A 21,345-nucleotide genomic window follows, 5' to 3' on the forward strand; every position below is an offset into this window, starting at 1 on the left:
CACTGAAAGCAAGTGAAATACTGAGAAAATTAACATCTGATGGAGTGAAAGAGGAGCTGAGTAAAGTCTGAAGTGTGAGCCTGAATACTAACGTGATGTGATTTCCTGCTGAGGGGTGGGAAGCTCGTTCCACAGGGACGGATTTTAAATGCTCACTTCCTCTCTGATAAAGAATTTCTGCATGCTAATTAAGGAAAGTTTCCCTGACCGAAATGTCAATAAATCCCCAAACTATGCAGCATACAGCAGTCTGCTCTGTGGACGACTCCTACCATTTCTCACATAAAATTAAAAAGCTAAAATGCCATAGTAGATAATTAAATAACGAGAACAATGTATGAATATGCAGCTCCCATCAGCCACGTGGAGCCTTAAAGTGAGTTTCAGCTCATTGTTCAACTATCCGGCCCATAACTTTGCTGTTTTAATGCACTCTGCGCTCTCATAGGGCCTTTTTAGAGCAAAAGCTTTAAAAGCCCTTTCATACTCTACCTGCTCAGAGACTAGCTGATGAACAAAGTGGGGCGTTTAGCAGCGACAGAGACAAGTATTTCCCTCGGGAGCTGGTGGAGACCAAAAACTGAGCTAAAAGAGGGAGAAGATTGGTACAAACACGACTACAAATGAACGACCATGCTGGGAAACAACACATTTCAATCATTTTGAATGTTGATTGCTAAAGTTAATGACTAATGACTAAAGACTAACGTCGCCGTTGGAGTTTAGATTGGTTTCCTATAAAGCGCTTTGAAATCCTGCAACCAGGTACAAAATCTCACTGGAAAATAAAAGCTTGATTTTACGATCCAACCCTTTCTGCTTTGGTGTCTCCATTTTGGACCACTGTTTTTTTTTTTTTTTGGGTCCGTCTGTTCGTCCCATTCTTGTGATGATATCCTTAAGAGCGCTTTGAGGGAATTTGAGGGATTGTGGTGGTCAAAGTTCACAATTTTTTGGCCATTACTCAACAATTCACATGATGATTCCAACAAAATTGTACCCAGATGTCTGATGGGATAAATTTATTAAGTTAAGATGTTTTTATATCCAAAAGGTCGAGGGGTCAACTTCACTTAACTCGTGCAAGGAGACAATACAACCCCGAGACAGTAGTTCTAGTTTCCTTTTAATTTTAATCTCATTTCTCTATTTTTGTGTCCATTAATCATTAAAAACTATGGACCCTTACTGGGGGAAAAGTAAAAGCAATATTTATTTTTGTTTATTCCTTTCCTTTTTATTTCCTGAATGTTTGTTCTCACTCGTTGACGGATGTTACGGCACCCCTCTGACTCCAGACTCTACAGCAGCTTTCATGCTGTATAAAATGCGCAACAACAACAATAATGTTTGTTTGATGGATTTTGCTGCTTTATCCTGTGAAGGAGGCGTTTGAAGTTTTAAGTCTATTATGGTAAACATTGTAGTGTAGCATGTAGAGATAAAGTGTGTTTTGTCCTTTTAAAAAAGAAAAACTTTTTTCTAATTATGACTTATGAAGTTGTCGCAGCAATTTTACCGAGTTGGAGACATCAAAGCCTGCAATTAGTTCTACTACCAGGTGCTTGTTTTTATTTTGAAAAGCTTTTTTCCATCTCTTTAACTTTATTTTTCTTTTCTTTGAGACCTCAGTTCACTTCACGGCCCATTTAAGGAAACTCGTGCTGTAAAATTAATCCACACCTTTGTCGCATTTTGCTGTTTTGCAGCTGGAGCTTAATGACAGTCGAGGTAACAGCGTTGAGTTGAGGTTAAAGGGCGATTTCACTGCACCAGCTGCAACGTCACAGAGTCAGAGAGGTGAAAAAATCTACATGTGAAATAACTGAGAAGAAAAATGTGGATGTTCGTAATTTAAGCATCACAAGTAATTTAAGACCTGAAGTGTGTCGAGGATCGAATTTTTTCTTTTTGTGTTTATTTTAGAAAATTGAGTGTGACTTCGTCGCCACGAGGTCTGACTTTGTAGTGACGCGTGTGTGTGTGTGTGTGTGTGTGTGTGTGTGTGTGTGTGTGTGTGTGTGTGTGTGTGTGTGTGTGTGTGTGTGTGTGTGTGTGTGTGTGTGTGTGTGTGTGTGTGTGTGTGTGTGTGTGAGAGAGAAAGATCATACTCATGTTAACCCTTTGATGTCTCTCAGACTTCATGACTCTGATCTGTGTGTGTGTGTAGGTGTGTGTTAATGGCATGTGATCCTCCCCATTCGTCTGATTAGTGGTGTGTGACACTGTGATCCTCCCCTCTGGTCACGCCACCAGCTAATGACATCACACACACACACACACACACACATGACACACACACACACACACACACACACACACACGACAGAAACACACTGCCTCATAACACACTGTGATCCTTTATAAAACACTTTATGATTTGCTTTTTCTGTCCCAAACATACGTTTTCCCCTCCATCAGAAAGCCAGACTACGTGTCTGACTTGTCACACTCCCATTAGTGTGTGTGTGTGTGTGTGTGTGTGTGTGTGTGTGTGTGTGTGTGTGTGTTGAGCCCGCAGCCTTTAAGAGCCCCCACCCATCCAAATGAATGTCTAATCTCTGTTCACAGGACCAGTCACGGTCCCCAAAATATCTGCGAAGGACGAGCTGAGCGCCGCAGTGTGCAGCCGAGCGCTAAATGACCCAGAAATCCCATCCATCTGGAGAAATGTCACAGCTCTCATCAAACAGCCACGCATGGGTTACTGGCTTATTAAATATGGCCTCCTAAGTGTGTGTGTGTGTGTGTGTGTGGGGGGTGTGTGTGTGTGTGTGTGTGTGTGTCAAATTATCTCATAAGCGCAGAGAACGTGATGGAAATCCCCCCGAAGTGACGTCGTTGGGGTGTGGCCCATTTTCCTTAAATCCAGCCTCTTTGAGATAATTGATGAGACGCATGTGAACACATGTATTTATGACTACGGGTGTTTTCTAACTTAAAATATTGATTGATGCTTATTTTAGTCACATATATTGATAACGTAGGATTGGAAACAAGGGTGTCAGGTGCTGGAGAAGTCGTCTTTTCACCGTGCAGTTCAACGGCTCCTTTTCTTTACACGTTAAATTATAAAACAGGTTTTATCATAGAACTCGCAAAACTGATCTGCTTCATTTGCGTGTCCTTGCGGTGAGTCTTAAAACAATGACGCGCTTGTCTCGATCCGTGCAGTACTATCGAAGAATCACAGCTAAGAAAGTTACAGACATGTTTCATTTCCTATGACCTAACCCCCCTGTTATTCAGTCATTGAAAAGCTTCTATTATGAAGCAGCATTACAGGAAACGTTGTGTTTTCAGCAGCAGTCACTAAACATGAGTCCTGAAGCAGCTGAAAGTGAACACGAAACAGTAAAACACAGCAGATGTTTGAGAGAAACTAAAGAGATTCAGTTAGAAGCTACAGAAGTACTGAGAGCTGAACACACTGACTTTTAAAAACCCTCTTTCTCTCAGGTTTCCTGCTCAGACATGAGTTGAGTATCGATTTGAGGGGGAGATGATGCTTGTTACGGGGTGGTCACAGTCGTAAGTTGTCACCACGGCTTAGCCCTACTCTGGAGCAGGTCCATCGCCGGCACGGCTCGCCTCAACTTGCCGCAGTAAAACTGGTGATGGAAAAGCAAATGGTTTGACAATGTCATCAAGCTTCTAGCACAACCTATTCAGCAGAGAGACTACAGATTTCTGTCCATTGTTGTCTGAACCAACACGTCTACACTTTAAGGTTCAAGGTGATTCGTTCAGCAGTTAAAGGTTATTCCAACAATTTAATACAAAGTCCTCACACGTGTAGCAGCAGAGTGTGTTTGTGCACACGTGGCCGTCTATATAATCCTGTCTTCTGTGAATCTGCAGTACCAGGTACTGTGTGTGTGTCTGTGTGTGTGTGTGTGTGTCTGTCTGTGTGTGTGTTGAATGGGGTCAGTGCTGCGTGGACCGTCCAGAGGAGAAGAAAACACAATCAGTTCTTTTGGCTGAATCTGCGTCTCCTCCTGCCAAGCTGCACACCGGCCCACAATGCACTGCAGCCTGCTGAATGGACACAACTCTCACAAATGAGAGTGTGTGTGTGTGTGTGAGTCTCTATTGTGTGTTTGTATACAAGGTTGTGTGTACTTTGTGTCTGTGTGTGTGTACTTTAGTGTCTGGGAAAGTATGAGTGGGCACCATGGTTGCGTGTGTGTGGGGTTTTTCTGTGATTATGCCTGATTTAATTGTGCTGAAGGAGGCTGTGTGTGTCCTGTGTTTGTGTGCGTGTGTGTGTCCCCTGTGGATGTGTGTGTGTTTGTGTCCTGTGTGTATGTGTGTGCGTGCCTCCGAGGACCCAGCCAGTCCCCAGCTGGAAAATCGAGTTGGAAGCTCAGATTATTATCATCATTTATTTACATCCGAGCTCATCGCAGAACTAATTTCATTCAGCTCCCAGTTTGCAGATTATTCCTCCTCTCCGTCTCGGCCTCTCGTTACGTTATTGATTGGATTATCGTATGAATAATGAAATTATAACCTGACGTCAGTTTGTGGGTTTATTCCGTGCAGGAGCTCAAACGCAGACGCAGTGATTGGAAACAGAAGTCAATTTAAGAAAACAAACGGATGCAATCACCAGCGAGAGGCTCGTAGAAACGTCTCACCTCGATGCTAACGAGCTAAACAACCACAAAATGTCAACAAGATGCACAAACACGGCCGATGATGTAAATTAGAAGAGACACAACACGCCGCACCACGGTTATAAGATCTATAACATGACAAGGGGGGTTGTATTAAAATGAAAATGGCTCTAAGGCAGGAAATGAAATCATAGGAGTGAACGTGATAATGAGAGAGACGACAGCAGCTCCTGGTTTCATCAGAGAATCTCTCAGTAATCCAGTTTTTAGTGTTTTCTGTCTTCCTTAATAATTCCCACTATAATGTGTCCAAAGATGCTGAGTAATGGGGACAAAATCACGTTGCTGATGAAGTTTTCAAATGTAGAATCTAGATCATGTGTGAGCGCCACGAGGACAAAATAAGAGGAGTGGAAAAAGTCAGAAGTGGACGGTCAGAATTTTAAGAAGTGAAGAGGCCCTTTCTGAATTATTCATAAACGTCTTCCATCCAAAACTCCGGTCTGCTGATTTGCATTCACTTTGACCAGATCTCCTCCTGCAGATGAGCAGTTACACCACAGTAAATAAAATCCTGAGGAGCTGCAGACTGTGGGGAGAGTCGACAGTCGAGGTTAAACTTAAAGTACAGCTCTGCTTTCAGCTGAATGCAAACGTCAGCATGTTGACATCACGTCCTTAGTTCCTTACTGTCTGTAAGGAAAGTTGATTTTTTTTGTATCTCATTTCCAACTTTGGGATTGAAGGTCGGGTTGGACCAAAATGGCGGAGCGTCCGAGCTAACATCGCTAAAATAAACATCTTATTTTACTCTTAAAAAGCTCATTTTTCTTTGTAACGACCATTCGAGGCTCGTTGTGACCTCTGACCCCTCCTCTGATGACCGTAAATGGATTCTGTAGCAGTTAACGATGTCGCTCCGTCTGCAGCTGAACAGCCGTTTCACAATGATTTGTTAAAACAGTAAAATATGTCCAGCACTGGTGCCCTTAGCTGAAGGGAACGTCTTTAAATGTCTCGTTTTGCCCGATCAAATACAAAAATACTCGATTACGTTGATATAAAAACAAGTACATTGTATAAGTTAGGGCTGCTGATCAATGAACTGTCATTGGTTCTTTACAGCTCAGTAAATATTAAACGTTGAGTCACTTGGGTGAGTTTATCTGACCGGTTCAAGTTGGGTTAGTGGTATTGATTACTGATCTGCATGTGATTGGAGTCACAATTTTTCAGATCTGATTCTCAGATTTCCTCTAAAACTACTCCCTCATTTCCTGCTCCTATCCTCGCTTCTTACTTCCTCTATTCCTTCCCTTATCTCCTTGTATCCTCCCTCCTTACCTCCTGCTTTGAGATGAATTACTTGTATTGATTATTAAGCCTCATGTGATTGGAGTCACATGCAGGCCAACGATCTTTTGATGGGACTTTGGATGTAATCCGACTATCAAATTTCCTCTCAATCTACTCCCACGTTTCCTGCTCCTATCCTTCCTCTTTTCCTTCCCTTATCTCCTTGTATCCTCCCTCCTTACCTCCTGCTTGGAGATGAATTAGTTGCATTGATTTCTGATCCACATGTGATTGCAGTTGCATGCAGGTCAACGATCTTTTGATGTGACTATAGATTAAATCTACTCCCTCGTTTCCTGCTCCTATCCTTCCTCTTTTCCTTCCCTTTTCTCCTTGCATCCTCCCTCCTCACCTCCTTCTCTGCTGCCTTGTACCCTCAAACTCTCCCTCCCTCTGTTCTCGCTGCCACTAGTCCATCTTATTATTCCCCGGCTCACTTCCTCCTCTTCCTCACCCTTTTCTCACCTTCTGCCTGTTTGCTTGCCTTCATCCCTCCCTCCCTCCTCTCCTCCCTCCCTCCCACAGTGTCCGGGTCAGGGCCCAGGGGAGCGACTATAGTCTTGCACATGTACGGGGGCCCTGAATAGTTCTCAACGGGGAGCGGTTCGCCGGCCTGGTTGGGATTTTCTAATGAGCTTTGAGAAAGGAGGGGGGGTGTGAAGAAGCCACATTCACTGTTACCCGTCCTCCTCCCCCCACTTTCCCCTGGTTAAAGCAGATTAATTAAAAGCTCACTCCCGCTCTCTCTCTCTTATCAGCGAGAGTCGAGCACTTACTGTAAGCCTCCAGGGAGGGCTCAGTGCCGGGCCGGGTGGGCAGGGAAAGGGGGCGGGGAGCCTCCGGGAACGATGCTAATTCCAGCCAGTGGGACGGTGGGACGGCTGCTTAGGAATTACTGCTGGTGGTAACGTTCATCGCTGATTATCTTCTGCCACTGTCTAGGAAGAGATGGCGCTCACAGACAGACAGTCTGCCTGTCACTCACAGTTTGGGCTCATTTCACATTCACACCTTTTTTTTTCCCTTTCTTGTCGGGTAATCTGAGCCCGAAGCCAGCAGAGACTCAAAGACCGGCCGTAATAATCGAAATGAAATCCTCAACCGATATTGTGCCGACGAGTAAATCCTGTAATAAAGAGTGTAATGAATATATATATATATAAATATTGTAATACTGGTTACAGACAGACCTTTAATAATATCCAGCTGTGCTCTCAGACGGCAAGAGTCAGCAATAATTGTTGTAAGCAAAGACTATTAATAATACAGCGATTATTAAGGATTGTTATATTTTTCACTTCTTCGCCCCCTGAGGCAGCTGTGAAGCTCACATGTCTCATGGCAGTGTGTGAAAACTAACGGGGCTGACAAGAAAAGAGGGAGCACAAATGAGGCCTGGATATTTTTTAGCCATATGAGCCACGAGCATCTTAATCTATGAGATTAATGGCCTTTAATTTTTCTCCTGATATCCATCGTGCCCAGCAGAAGAATCATCATCAACATATGTGATCCTTTGACTTTTTAATCTATCGCGACCATGAGACTGAAATTTGATGTTATCCATCCATCATGTGTTGGATATCATGTAAATACGGAGGTAACGGCGTACATTTTGAGATGGTCTCTCCTGGATGTTTGTTGTCTTGTGAACTAAAAAAGTGAGTAAAAGAAAGTAAATAAAAAACACTTGGGAAAGAAGTTCAAACCTTTTCTTACTTTCTCACCTCACAAGCAAGAAAACACCTTTTCTCCAGTCTTTTTTCTGTACTTTTTCTTTTCAGTGCTGAAGTTGACCTTGTCAGGCTGTCGGTTTCAGTATGAGGTTGGAAAGGTGTTGAGGGTTTCTGAAGCTGTTCAGCTTCCTGCCAACACTTTTGATGGAGTGCACTGGTGCCTTTGTGTTGTTTGGTGATTTAATCAGGAGGCTCTGATCCAGGACGATGTTAAAGAAACAATAACTGACAAAAAAACCTCGAGGTTAACACCTGATCTTTCATACATTTTACATCCCAGCCAGGAGGACATACAGGCCAACAAGATATATATGTAGTATATGCAGTACAAAGTTTATCCACCAAAAACTGCATCAATAACATCAAAAACAGAATCCGGCCTCAGAAGACCCAGTGTGATTCAGGGTCTTATTTTGAAACCCTGCTTGTACTCTCATGACATTAAGGATTCATGTAATCACATTCATTATTACAGGATTTTACTGTTGACACAATGGAGACGCTGGATTTCATTTAGATTATGAGTTGTCTGTGTTTCAGTGTCGTGCGTTGTAAGTCTCGTACCGAGTCGCTGGCTTCAGGCACCAAACCTCACAAACAAGCAAATGGAAATGAAGGACGAGAGACTGTAAATGAAACCGACTCGGTGTCCTCGCTGCTGAGGTGAACAATGAAATATAATCCCAACAGTCCACAGAGAGGAGAGAGGTTTTATTGTCTCCTAATGTCTGGAAAAATAATGTCTGGAAATGAATATCACCGCTCTCAGGCTTTGGGAGGTTCATAAAATCTGTACATTTAATTCACTTGTGGACTCGCTGGCATTTCCGACTGAACTTCAGGTTGAGTTATGATTCTTCATTTTCTACAGAAACGTGACTGTAAGGTCGTGAAACTGAGCCATTACTTAAAACAGGGAGGGATTTCCTGTGTTTGAATGTATTTCTGTGGTAGCTGAAGCAGAATGAGGTAAATTGAAGTAAATGTACTCAAGTATTCTACTTAAGTACAATTTTGAGGGACTTGCACGTGAGTATTTGCATTTTAGAGGCAAATATTGAACTTTTTACTCACTACATTTATTTGAGAGTTACTTTGCAGATTTTATCGTGAATCAGAGCAAAAAAAAAACCTCATTTATTTTATCAACAATCAGAATAAAAACTAGAATTACATCACGGTTGTACGCCTCCATGCATACATGACATGTTGATGTTTCTGATCTGCGGCGTTGAATTATGACCTTTGGATATAAACCTTTGACCATCGAAATCTAATCAGTTCATCATCGAGTCCAAGTTGACCTTTGTGCCAAAATTGAATATCGATATCGCGTTCACGAGAACGGGACGCCATGAGGTCACAGAAAGCTTTTTATTGTCATTGCACAGAATACAACGAAATCAGGAGCGCTACTCAGTTCATCCTCGAGTCCAAGTGGACATTTCTTGTAAATGTGAAGAAATTCCTTTCAAGCGGTCTTGAGATATTGCTTTTCGTCGCAGAGGCATAAAAACACTAACACTGTATTTAAAATACATCATGCAACACCTTTCTAATGCACAGTAACCATATGAAGCTGTGTAGAAACTGTGTTAATGAAATCTAAAGTTTCTGTTGTGCTGACGTTGTGTTGTTTGTTTGTGTTGCAGGTTGCAGCCGTTCATCACCGGTCAGCCCAGCAAGAAGCTCGCCGTGGAGCAGGTGAGCTGCCGTTCGTCTTCATCACATCTGCTCTTCGTCTCAGTCACTCGCTCGCTCACTTTAGACTCCTGCTCGCCCCCTCCTGCACTTAACAGACGTGCACACTCAAAACGTGCACGATCACTCAGTCACCCAGTCAATCACTCGGACAGATAAGTTCCTGCTGCACTTTTTCCTCTGAAACACTCACTCAGTTATTCACTCACTGTTACAGAGGCTTATCTGTCTCACTTTACACAACAGCAGCCTGACCGTCATCACTGTTACCAGAAACTCTTGTCAAAGAGCTAAAAATGGCACATTTCCTGATAATTCATTCCCGGAGTAAGTTTCCCGCACTGTTTAGTTCCTGTGAACACATTTTGCCATATCTTAGAGACATTACAGTGGAAACATACCACATTATCAGTGTGTGAGCAGTGGTTTAAATTTAGATGTTTACATCAGTGTTGGGACAGTACATGCCAGTCTTTAAGGGCACAAAGTGGACCATTCGTACATTTTCATCAGCAATGAAGTTGTTGACTTGTTGTGTAACGGTGCGTTCACCACCAGCGAAACAAATGTTCACCTTGTGTTACTCGCATGAGTTTGACCTGCAGGATTTGTGTTTATTTCCGTTATTATCTACTCGTCCCAAACAGCCAGATTGCTTTATTGTATATTAGCTGTAAGCTAGCGAGCAACGTTAAGGAGATTGTGTGTGTCTGTGTGTCTGAATTCAGGTCAACCTCTGACTAGACTCAGCACTCAGCAGAGACTCTGGTTCTCTCTGTCCTCTCTGTAACGTTACGATCATGAAGTTCATTTCCGCGGATCACTGCTGCAGTCATGTTGATAAACAGGAGTGAAGATAAATCCACTTTTTAATCCCAAAAGTTACAAAGTAATCTCTGAGCTCTCCTCCCGTCGGTAAACGGCTCCGGATCAGAGCAGAATCTGATGTGACTCTGGGTGTTTACTCCTCCAGAAGGTTCTGGATCTGCACCCGACGCTCTGCTCCTACAATTTACTGCCAGTAGGAAATATTCAATGTTTGTTGACAAAAAGAAAAGTACAGATTATCACCAGTTACCTTTTTCAAAAGATATAAAAACACTAATGAAGCTGTGACTGCAGCTGGACACTCTGTTACTTCCTGCCAGTCTCTCCATTAAAAGCCGATCACTGATTGCTCAGATCTCCTGCAGAGCAGAGGGGATAAATAAATCTCTACTCAGGCCGTGTGAGAGGTGAACCTTCACTTCGTCTTTGTTTGTCCTCTATTATCACTCCTCCCTCCCTCCCTCCCTCCGGTGTTTTCACTGCTCCTAAAACTCTGACAGGGTCTTAAAATAAATACGGCCTTAAACTTGAACGTAAAACCGTCTTAAACAGCACTTTTAGGAGACTCGTTTTTTTTTTTTTACCACCCTGCAGTGATGGGCTTCTGTTGGCCCGGTGCCGGCTTTTAGATGGATCCACAAAGAACAAGGTTACTGGTACAATATGTGTCCTATCTGCTGCAGAAACCCAGGATGTCTTTGAACAGTTAATTTCAGGATGTCCTCATTCTGCACATTTATAGCTTCACAGCGTCCATCAGACATCTTCAGGGAGAAATAGGACAGATTGTCCAACTTTGTTTCTTAATTTGATTTTAAATTGGTCCCAAATTCAATCACAGGTAGCTTTACATCCTCTTCAAAGTCTGAAACTGCTGGACTTAATATACACTCTGTACTCATATCTCATTTTACACATTGCTAACTGTCCTTTCTTCTCCTCCTGCTTCACTCCACTGCTCATCTGCCTCGTTTCTCATGATTTACTTCTCTCTTCTGACATCTTCCTCCTCATCAAGAAGCGAAGTGGCAGGAGTTATTTTCAGAGTCCAGTGGTTGGGGAAAGTTTAAAGTCCATTGTGAGTGACAGTTTGCTTTAATGGACATAAAAACTGCTGGTTGAGATCATCAGGACGGGAAGATGAACAACTGTGTTAGAGAATATATGGATCCTGGAAAAAGTTACAAGCCCTGAAGGGACGAAGTCGACTACAACTGATGCGTTTTAGTAAGAAACATCCAATCGCAGAGCTTCAAATTCTGTCTCTGAAGCGAGATACTTCTTCACGATAAAACATCCAGCAGTTGAAATTAACATTCAGCAACTCAGATGTATTTTGTCCCTCGTAGCAACAACGAAGCATTTTCGTGTTTGACACGTAGCTGCAGCTGAGGCTCCTGGGTATTGTAGTTTCTAGAGACATAACTGATGGATAAAACCTGAAGTTGTGTGAGAGACATTTTTTTGTGCTGTGCTCTCTTGTGATGCAAAATGTTCAACATTTACATTTTAGGGCATTTAGCAGACACTTTTTTCCAAAGCGACTTACAGTAATTCATACATACGTTCATACACTGATGGCTGTGGCTGCCATGCAAGGTGCCGACCAGGGTTCAGTATCTTGCCCAGGGACACTTTGACATGCAGACCAGGGGAATCGAACCAGCGACCTTCCGATAAGATGACGCTGGCTCTACCCCTGAACCACAGCTGCCTCACATACTCGTATGAGTTCACAAACTCACCAGCGATCATGGAGGTCGCTCGAGGAGTTAATAGTCTTGCTGTTGACTCTCGTATGTAAACAGCTACGTGGAAACAAGTGTTCGAGCAGACTCATGTGTTTCTAAGTTGAGGATATTAAGGATATCAATTAAGGGCAGCTATCAAAATAAGATTGTACATCGGGGGGAAACAGTGACTCCTCTATTCCAGTTACTCCTCCATCCTCTTCTTGTTCTCCTTTTCCCTCATCACTCCCTTCATGCCTCTCTCCCTGGAGTCCTTCTCACTCTCCTTCCCGTTAATGCTTCGCTCTGCTGCTGTCCTCTCTTTCCCGTCATTCTCCTTTTATATTTCCTCTCCTTCTCCACATTCCTTCCCATCCCTCCATCTCCCTCCTCCTCCTCCGCCTCCCTCAGTCTTTGTCTCCCTCTCCATCATGTGCTGCTGGCAGCTCTGAATGGAGGAGCTCGGGGAGCTCAGGCTCTGTCAACCAGGAAGAAAACATTGCCACGAGGGGCCGGGTCAACAAGGCTTGTTACTTAGCAACCCCCCTCACCTCCCCCTGGGAACTGGAGGCAAACGGCCGTCGCCATTGGCTGAGGCCGCCCCCCGCTCGCTGCTCCGGTTATGTAATGTTGCAGCGACAGGACCGGTCTGAAAAGAGATGTTTGTGCTCTTTCTGTTCATCACTCGACAAAAAAAACGATTCCCTTCAGCCTCGTCAGTGACCCGGCAATTAGTCAGTACATTTTTCAAACAAGCCGAGGGAGGAAACGATCGCTTTACAGACAGAGAAGGAGTAAGGAGTTGATTTCTGCCAGTTGAAACCGGCCCAGCTGTTCCCCCTCTTCCTTCAGACTGACTCTCAGGCTGTGGAGGGAGCACACAGCGCAGTCGGAGACGTGGGGATTTTCAGAGAGGCTTAGAAATCTGAAAAAGGGTGATGAGGTCACGGGAGAGGGGCTCTGAGCTGCAGACAGTCGCTCTGGCGTTGCAGCTATAGTCTGCTTATGCAAGCAATAGTCTTGGCAATTGACGGCCGAGTCTATTTGAAGTTGGTTCTCAGAGAAGCTGTCAGGCCCGGCCAGCGGTAAACCACATGACGTGCAGTGTTTTCAGCTCGTCCTGTAGAGAAGCTGCGACCTCCCGGTTCACCCCGACGAAGCCGAACTTCACTGAGAGGCTGAATTAGCTTCTTATTAGAGTTATTTTATACACAACTGTTTGAGAAGGAAAAGCAGAATTCGAGTTATTGAAGCTATCAGAGTTTTATAAAACAGACACCTAAAGCCGCATTACACCAGTAGTGCCAAACAGACTGTTGTTCATGAGCTACGGTGTGGATGAGTTGTGCATAGAGATGGACAGGATAGGACGGGAAGATAAAGAAGAGAGGAGGCATGCTGAAATTAAAGAGAGAGAAACTGAAGAGCTGGAAAAGACAAGAAACGAAGCAGGGACGGTTAAACAGACTATGTGGTCCGTTCACTGTTTTAAGAGCTGGTGTGCTGAGAAAGATCTGGATACTGACTTTAAAACTATCACCAAAATAAAGCTAAACCAAACATTCCATCAGTTTTATGCCACTTGTGGCTTCAGCAGCTGTGTTTGTCTACATGCGAGATGAAACCTGTACATCAAGTCATCAGTTTATCACCAGCAACAGTGCTGTCATTGCAGTACTGAAGAAACTTGCACAAAATAAACTCAGAAAATGCCAAGAAAGTTAATATTTTTACACCTCTTGTCTTTACAAACCAGTAAAATTCAACCGTATACCGTCCGAATTCAAGTTTCTCTCTTTTAACGAACCAAAACGAGCTTAACTGCCGTTTTAACTCATCATTAAACTCGACGTTAAAGAAATAAATCTCCACAAAAGCGTCACTGAATCACGTCTGGTTTGGTTGAAACAGATTCCTCCAGTGTTCGGTGTCACTGCCTCTTATTTGTGTTGACTGCAGTTTGTTTTGCATCGTAGAAAACTGGTTTAATGCTGATTAATTCATTGAGCCACTAATTATGCTAATCATGACCGGGGGTGCGTGTCGAGAACCCGTCGACTGCACAACAAAAAAGTGCAGCTTGTGATTTATACCTGTAAATGTCACAGGACATGATTACTGCGAGTTAACCTGCAGTTCTCTGTGATTTATCCTCGTGCCTGAGCATTTAATCCAGACTGTGGTTTTTGCTCTCAGTTAATTTTGTCCTGCCGGTTGTTCCATGCGTGAGTAACTGCAGGCGATCACATGTCAACATCCTCACACCAATAAACCCTCACCGAGCCGCCGTTTCCTGGTTTCGAGTGGCATTCTCACTCCTAATGAGCAGTTCCCTCGTTAAAGGATGGAGAGTCGGACTGAGTGAGAAAGAAGAGGGTGAAAAGTGAAGCGTTTGACATTATCTGTGTCTGCAAACACAGACCTTTACTCCGACACATTTAACAGCTCTCACCCCCTAATTAGTCTGCATCGTCGTGTTTACGCCCAGATGTTTTCTTTTTAATTATTTTTTTAAGGTCCGGCTCTTGTGATGAGGAGTATTTTACAAGGATCCAATGAGAGAAAAGAGAAGAACAGCAGTCGGCTTTTGATATTTCTATTTTTTTCACCGTGTAATCGTTGGCTGTATATCAACATCTGAGGAGGAAGTGGGAAGAAATCGAGGAGAGCCGGAGCCGAAAATGAGAAACGATGTTTAATGGAACAAAAGGAAGGAGAAGAGGAGGAAGTGAGGGAAGGATGTGGGCAGAATAAAAGAGAGGAAACATGAAATAAAAGAAAAAGGTAGGAAGAAAGGAAGGCAGGAGGAGGAAATGAAAGGCAAATTGGAGGCAGAGATGGCAGGAGGAGGAAGCCCCCAGCTGGGACTCCAACAGGCTGTTGCCGAGGAGAACAGAAATATCTCTCCGTCACACTGTGGACCCTCCACCTGCTTCTCCTCCAGCTTTATAATTAGCCCTGGCTGAAGGGAAAGTGAGAACACGCAGGTTTCCTTTTAGTCGCTGTGGAAAAACTGCAGATGACGGGTTTCCTCTGCAAAAATGTACATTAGTCTCACTCCAAAGCAGCACTGAGAGTCTGGTTTTAGATATTTTATTAGTTTCTCTGTCCATACGCAGGCAGAGAAGAGAGGAACTAAATTAAATCCACCACAGCGTTGCACACCTGTCCTCCCAGGTGGGATAGTTTGTTTGGTATCTATACGGTTCATCGCTAAGCAAAATAAATAACGCTCAGACTGAAGTCGAGAAGTCGTTCTTCAGGACGAGATGAGAGTTTTCCGAGGGGAAATTTTCTTTGTTCTGCAGCAGCTCAGATTTAGAAACACATCGCTCAAATCAATCGTCATAAAGTGCAATAAGTGGAGCCACAGTGATGTCTGGCATCTTCTACCAGGGCTGTGTACAGTAGTCCTGTCTGATTGGCTGGCAGGTGTCCATCAGGGCCATGACACATCAGGCTGAAAGTTGGGCCTAGATGTCGGCAGTCGGTGAGCGTCTGTGGGCCTCATTTCTGTGCAGACCCTGTCTGGCTCTCACTCGCAAGGAGGGATTGCCAGAGACAGTAACTACAACAACACAATAGTGGAAGGCGACAAAGACATCATACGTTTTTTGCTCATAATCACCTCCACTCAACTGCAGGAGCTGCCTGGCTCTGCTGCCGGGGACAGACGCTGCTTTTCGGGCAGTCCATGTATAAATTCTGTATTTTTTTCCTCATATAAGATGCTGAAGACATGACCTGCTACCACATTACTGTTGTTTGGTCCTGTAACGTTGCTTTGTGGGTTGAAATGTGGGACATTGCTCTTTTATCTGCTGAGTGAAGGATCTGTTTAGTTGTCAGACTGAACGCCATCAGACCGACACACTCCTGACCCGCGCTGGCAGCTTATCTATACACACAGACGTCGTCTCGCCGTCTGATGCTACCTCCGCTGCCGGATCAGAGGCGGAAGGAAACTGTCCCCCCTCTCTGCCTCTGTAACTTTCACACATATCGTCGCAAGATTCCCGCCTTGAAAGGGCAGTGTGAATGGGGCTTCTGATTGGCTGTAAAGAAAAACGAAAGGAAACAAAGCAGAAGTAATTAAAACCAGTAGCAAATGATCTTTTTTGTATTTCAACCTAGAGTGATCATGATTTCACATCGTCTGCTGCAGCTTTAACTTCTCACTGGTTGAACGGAACAAAGAGTGAAGCCGCCCCAACACAAACTTGCCGTGTTTTTGCGGTGTGGTCGTTTTCTGTGATCAAATGTACTAAAACATGAAATGGAACATTTAACGCTCGCATGAATCTGCAGCTCTGACGTTTGTTGTTTTTTATTCCACTGCTGGAAAACCGTCCTCTCTCTGTCCTCTCCAACCTTTTTATTACACCGGTTTATTTTCTCTTCCTGCTGTTTTCTGATCAAGAGCGGCTCCATTTTTGTCTCCCAGAATGCAACTGGTAAAAGCCTCTCCCGGTTCCAGACCCACGGGGGGGGGGGGAGTCGTCACATTCTTGAACATTTGACATCTCCACGAGGACGATGTTGTCGGGGTGAAATTTAAAGGGCGCTCTAATTACATTTCTGCCCCCCTGCTCACCTCACCCCTTCATTTTTTAATTTCACAGGCTTTTTATGAACTTTCGAAGGGTATTTTCGCCCCGAGGCTCCGGTTCAGTTCTGACCCTGCTGTGAGTCCGCTGGTGACTGTGCAGATTTTTTTAAATGTAGAATCCTTAATGAGAGAATAACGAGCGAAATGTAAGATGATAAAGGTTGCGGTCACGCTCTGACGCGGTGTTAGTCACATGTGAGATGGAAATATCTCTGCGTGTCCTCCACCTGCCCTACAGCACCATCACCACCATGTTTATTATTATTTTTTTACCATTTTAAAGGAAGTGGGACATATGAGATCAGATCTAGTTTAGATTTCCCTGGAGCGCTCGTGTGTCACGCAGAGGAAAATATTAAAAACAGCGAAAACACACTCCGCTGCTCACCACCAACAATATTTCCTGTTTGCTCAGAACTCCAACCCCCTGCCGCTGCCTGTGGGAGCCGCCGCCGCCGAAGCAGTGGTGGTGGAGAGCGGGCCGGTCGTCTACGATGAGGTGGCTGGTGATGAGGAAGAAGAGGACGAGGAGGAGGCTTGTGTCAGCGCCATGGATCTGTTCGGCAGTAACGGTCAGTTTCAGCAGTTTGTTTAACGTGAAGTATGAGCTGTTTTGTTTCGATGAAGCTGCACGACAGTCGAGACGAATTAAAACTCGTCTCTTCAACTTTTGAATTTCGTTGACACCGACAGCGTCGCAGTGTCAGGCTGCTTCGTCGCTCCTCAGTCTGGACTCTGAGTGTCTGGACTGTGAAGCAGTTGGAGTCACTGTTTTAATGAATGTGCCTCTGTGGGTCACGGCTCAGACTCCTGGTATGTTTTAATGAGCCCTCGCTAAGATTAAATTTCTTCACTTTACGTCTCTGGCTGTTAAACTTTAAGGTCCCCGACTCTGCCACAATAAAAAGTCCTGAGCTGCTTAATTGATTCCTGTAGGGAAACTCTTTGTTTGTACTCCTGCCCCCCCACACGGTGAGGTCAAAGGTCAGGGTCAGCTTCAGAGCAGCACCTCAGGAGCTGCTGGAGACTCGAGTCAGTCACTGAGAAGTGACGGTTTTCACATTTTACTGGTCTGACCTGTTGTTGCTCCTCATGAAGTCACACCACACTGGATAAACATGCTCCACTCAGTCACACAGGAGCAGGCCATTAAAATCACTGTTTTCTGGTGAGCTCACTTCTGTGGAGCCTTTTTCAAAAGTCACGTTTCCACCACAGGAATTAACCTGAGGCACAAGGAACCTTTGGAGGAACTCGACACTGTGTTTCTGCTTCACGGACACATTTTTTGTATGCCCCAAAAGTCCCCCGCTCAGAGCTAGAAACTTGCAGCGCCACCATTTTTAAAATCTGCAGCCTCAGACCACTTTGTTTCTGTTCATTGTGCTGTAACGTGTCAACATGGAGCGACAGAAGAAAGCTGACAGCATCTACAGCAGCAATATTAATCCAAAAACATCCATTTATCTGTTTAATTTAACTCCAACTCCTGATTCTTTCCTCAGTGAATAAACTGTATCTAATCCGTCCGTCTGTGTCTCTCTCCCTCCAGAATATGGCTGCGATGCAGATTACGACGAGGGATTCTAGCAGCGGTCTTCTCTGGGTTATTATCTCCAACTAGTCTGGACAATATGAACCCTTCAGCGTATCAAATGTTTACTAGCAGGGACTCAAACCGACTGCAGTTACAGGTGAAGGAGCTGTGATGCCAGGAGGAATGAGGGATCCCCATCAGGAATAAACGGGAATAAAAATCACACTCCTGCTTCCATCTGGTGTCCCAGCTGGACCAAACTGGGAGGACGCTGACAGAGATGGAGATGTGGAAATAAGGGATACGAGTATATTAATCAGTGTGGTGCAGATAATACGGCAGATAGGTGGGAAATGTTCCAGTAGGCGTTGGGTTTGTTGTTTTGCAGGCTGGAGGACATTTAGGATAAAACTGGACTGCGTCGCGTTTCAGAAGATATAGAGCGCCCAGTCGATTTTCAAAATAAGACACCCTGTGCAGACTTTCACTCATATATCAAATCATTGTAGAGGACATCTATGATCTTAATCCTTCACGCTCCTCTCCCTCATGGGACCTCGTTTCTGGAAAAATCTTTACGGTAGTGAACGGAGAGAGACAAATATATTTTTGATATGATGTTTGTCAATTCAAAAGATAATTTTTAAACTCGAGAAAGTCTCAGTTTGTGATCAAACTACTGAAATACCAGACTGTGAAAATACATCTTTATAAAGACGACACAGCCAAGAGTCTCATTAGTGACGTTGCCTTGTTGAACGCTCACCAAAACTCATAACTTCATAAACTGCAGTCGTCAATATGAGCAGATTTATTGTGATTTCCACCTTGTTTAATACTTTTTTCTGCCCAGGTACCAGCCATGTTGGTGTTTGTGACGTTTATTGAGCAAGACAAGCAACTTTCAACAAAACTAAATGATATTTTACAATCTTTACGACAGACTAGACTTTCTAGACCTGCAGGATTATCTTCAAAATTGACAAACGTGTCATTCATGGCACCATTGAAACAGTATCAAAAATATATTCTCTTCCCGTTGACTGTACAACTTTTTTCTGAAATACAGTAAGGTCCCATGAGGTTGAATTGAAGCTGTGGGACTTTGGCTGTCAACAAATCTAGCAGCTCCACTTCTGAAACGCTCTGGTTGGGGAGGACGAAACAAAAACGTGACGCAGCCCTGTAGTCGTACTAACACATCACTTTTTAACTCAATTCAGCCCGGTCTTAAACTTGATGTCTTCTGTCCTGCAAACTATAAAACCAGTGTTGACTGTGAAGCACTAAACAGGGGACAGATGCTGCGTCCCCTCTGGACCGGAACATTTCCACCCCGGCTTGGTCGAGGTTCTGAAGGTTGTGATGAAGCAGAAAGAGAAGCCGATCAAAACGCTAAAAGTATTATCCTTGAACTTGCACTTTGCATCTTAACACTCAAGTACTTAACAGTATGAGACTTCCTGATCACTGATTCTGTTAGAAACTGTGCTGCGTCTCTTTAACAACAAGCTTCAGGTAGCGTGAGATCAATCATCGGTTTCAGTATTTGCGAAGTACAGAAAGTATTTTTCCTTCATTTCTGGTTGAGAGGAGGTTAATCTGTAAACAGCCTCAGTGTTCTGATCAATATTTATGAATGCCTTAGGTGATTAGCGGAGCGACACATGCTGTCTGCTCTGCTTAAGCCCAAAGTATAACAAAGAGGTTGCCTTCAAACAATGTGTGCCAATGTTTGCTGAGATGTTATTAAATCTAAAAAATGTTGAGATTTTAATTCCAGATAGAGTTCATATGAGGAAAAATGAGAGTTTGATTGATGGTTTGATTAGTTTTATGTTATATTTTAATTTAGTTTGGGCTTTTTCTTAATTGTTTTTGGCAGAATTGGTTCTGTATGATTAATTTATGAGACCGTATCATTTGATTTATGTTAAATATTCTTCAAAGCCAGGATGTAAATACATTCTCTGCAATATTGTATTTTCCAGATGACGAGGGAGCCCGATCAGAGAAAAGATCTATTTTGTATTTAAGCTTTTATGATTTTTTGTGTCGGGAGGTGAAACAGATTGTGGCCTTTTCACTGTGTCACACAAACGATAGTATTTAACGAGGCGTCTGCTCGACGGCTCGCTGCTGCTGCTACAAGTCCTGATGTTACATCTGCATTCTGGTGTGTGCATTTGCTGCTACAGTAAAGATTTCACTACACGGGGACAAAAGCTTGTTGTTTTTTTTGCCTCTGCACAATCACTTCATTATGTTAACGTACAGGCTCGGGGAGTAACGGGATTATGTAACTCAGATACAAAAAAAAAGCTAACTGTATTCTGGTAAAGTTACAGAAAGAAGATTTAAAGGGGATGATGAACAGGATTACATTTTTAAAATAAAGAATGATATTCTAGTCTGTAACCTGCACATGTGCACACGTGACGACATCACTCAAGCGTAAATCGCAAGTTTCATCACGATGCGATATTTGCTGATATCACAAAGTCTGCCACGATACATTTTCGATTCGATACAGCGGTCTGCGATCGATATGAGACGATATCATATGTCCATTTAACACAATCGGTTACATTTATATCAACACACAAAAAGCAACTAAAATATGATTTGACAATTTTATAACTGAACTCTTCAGTGGAAATATTTTATCAATGGTTCCAGACATTTAAATGGAAAACGATCTATTGTTTTTAATCAAAAGGAAAAAAAAATAGACCCTTGTTGACCTTCAATCATGAACATAAACCACGAACATCTATAACTGCTGCTGACTGAGTGAATAAAATCCTCTTCGTCTTTTTCTTGGCTGCTTGACATCTTCTTCCAGGCGCTAGCTAGCACTGTTTACAAAGGAGTTGGACACAAACGGTGATGCAGACGCGCCATGGGAATTTCAAAATAAAGGCGTATTTTAACGATGGCAGTGATATGAATCTATGCGATTGGATTGTTGATCATTAAATCGATATATCGATCCGGATCGATGTATCATTACACCTGTTGTCTTAAGTGAAACTGAATACAGAAGATTATATGCAGGTCATCTTAATGATATTTATTTTCTCTTGTCATTGTTTGTTATTGAGCTAATCCAAAAGTAACGGAAAGTAATCAAGTGACAATGATTGAATATTGTGATACTTGGATTACATTACTGACTACATTTAACAGGTAATTAAATGTATCTGAATGTATTTTTTAAAGTCACCCT

General features: G+C 43.4%; 1 protein-coding gene across 1 annotated transcript in view; it reads left to right on the plus strand.

Moving 5' to 3' along the window:
* The window catches only part of brf1a (BRF1 general transcription factor IIIB subunit a), a 90,876-nt gene extending 70,541 nt beyond the window's left edge, over positions 1–20,335 (plus strand). The window contains exons 17-19 of the mRNA XM_073483926.1: positions 9,364–9,415; positions 16,995–17,151; positions 18,132–20,335. Coding sequence (XP_073340027.1) covers positions 9,364–9,415; positions 16,995–17,151; positions 18,132–18,169 — 247 coding nt within the window. The 3' untranslated portion in view covers positions 18,170–20,335. The remainder of the gene's footprint in view (positions 1–9,363; positions 9,416–16,994; positions 17,152–18,131) is intronic.
* The last annotated feature ends 1,010 nt before the right edge of the window (positions 20,336–21,345 follow it).

Source organism: Pagrus major, chromosome 16 (assembly GCF_040436345.1).
Source record: "Pagrus major chromosome 16, Pma_NU_1.0".
Classification (NCBI taxonomy): Eukaryota; Metazoa; Chordata; class Actinopteri; order Spariformes; family Sparidae; genus Pagrus; species Pagrus major.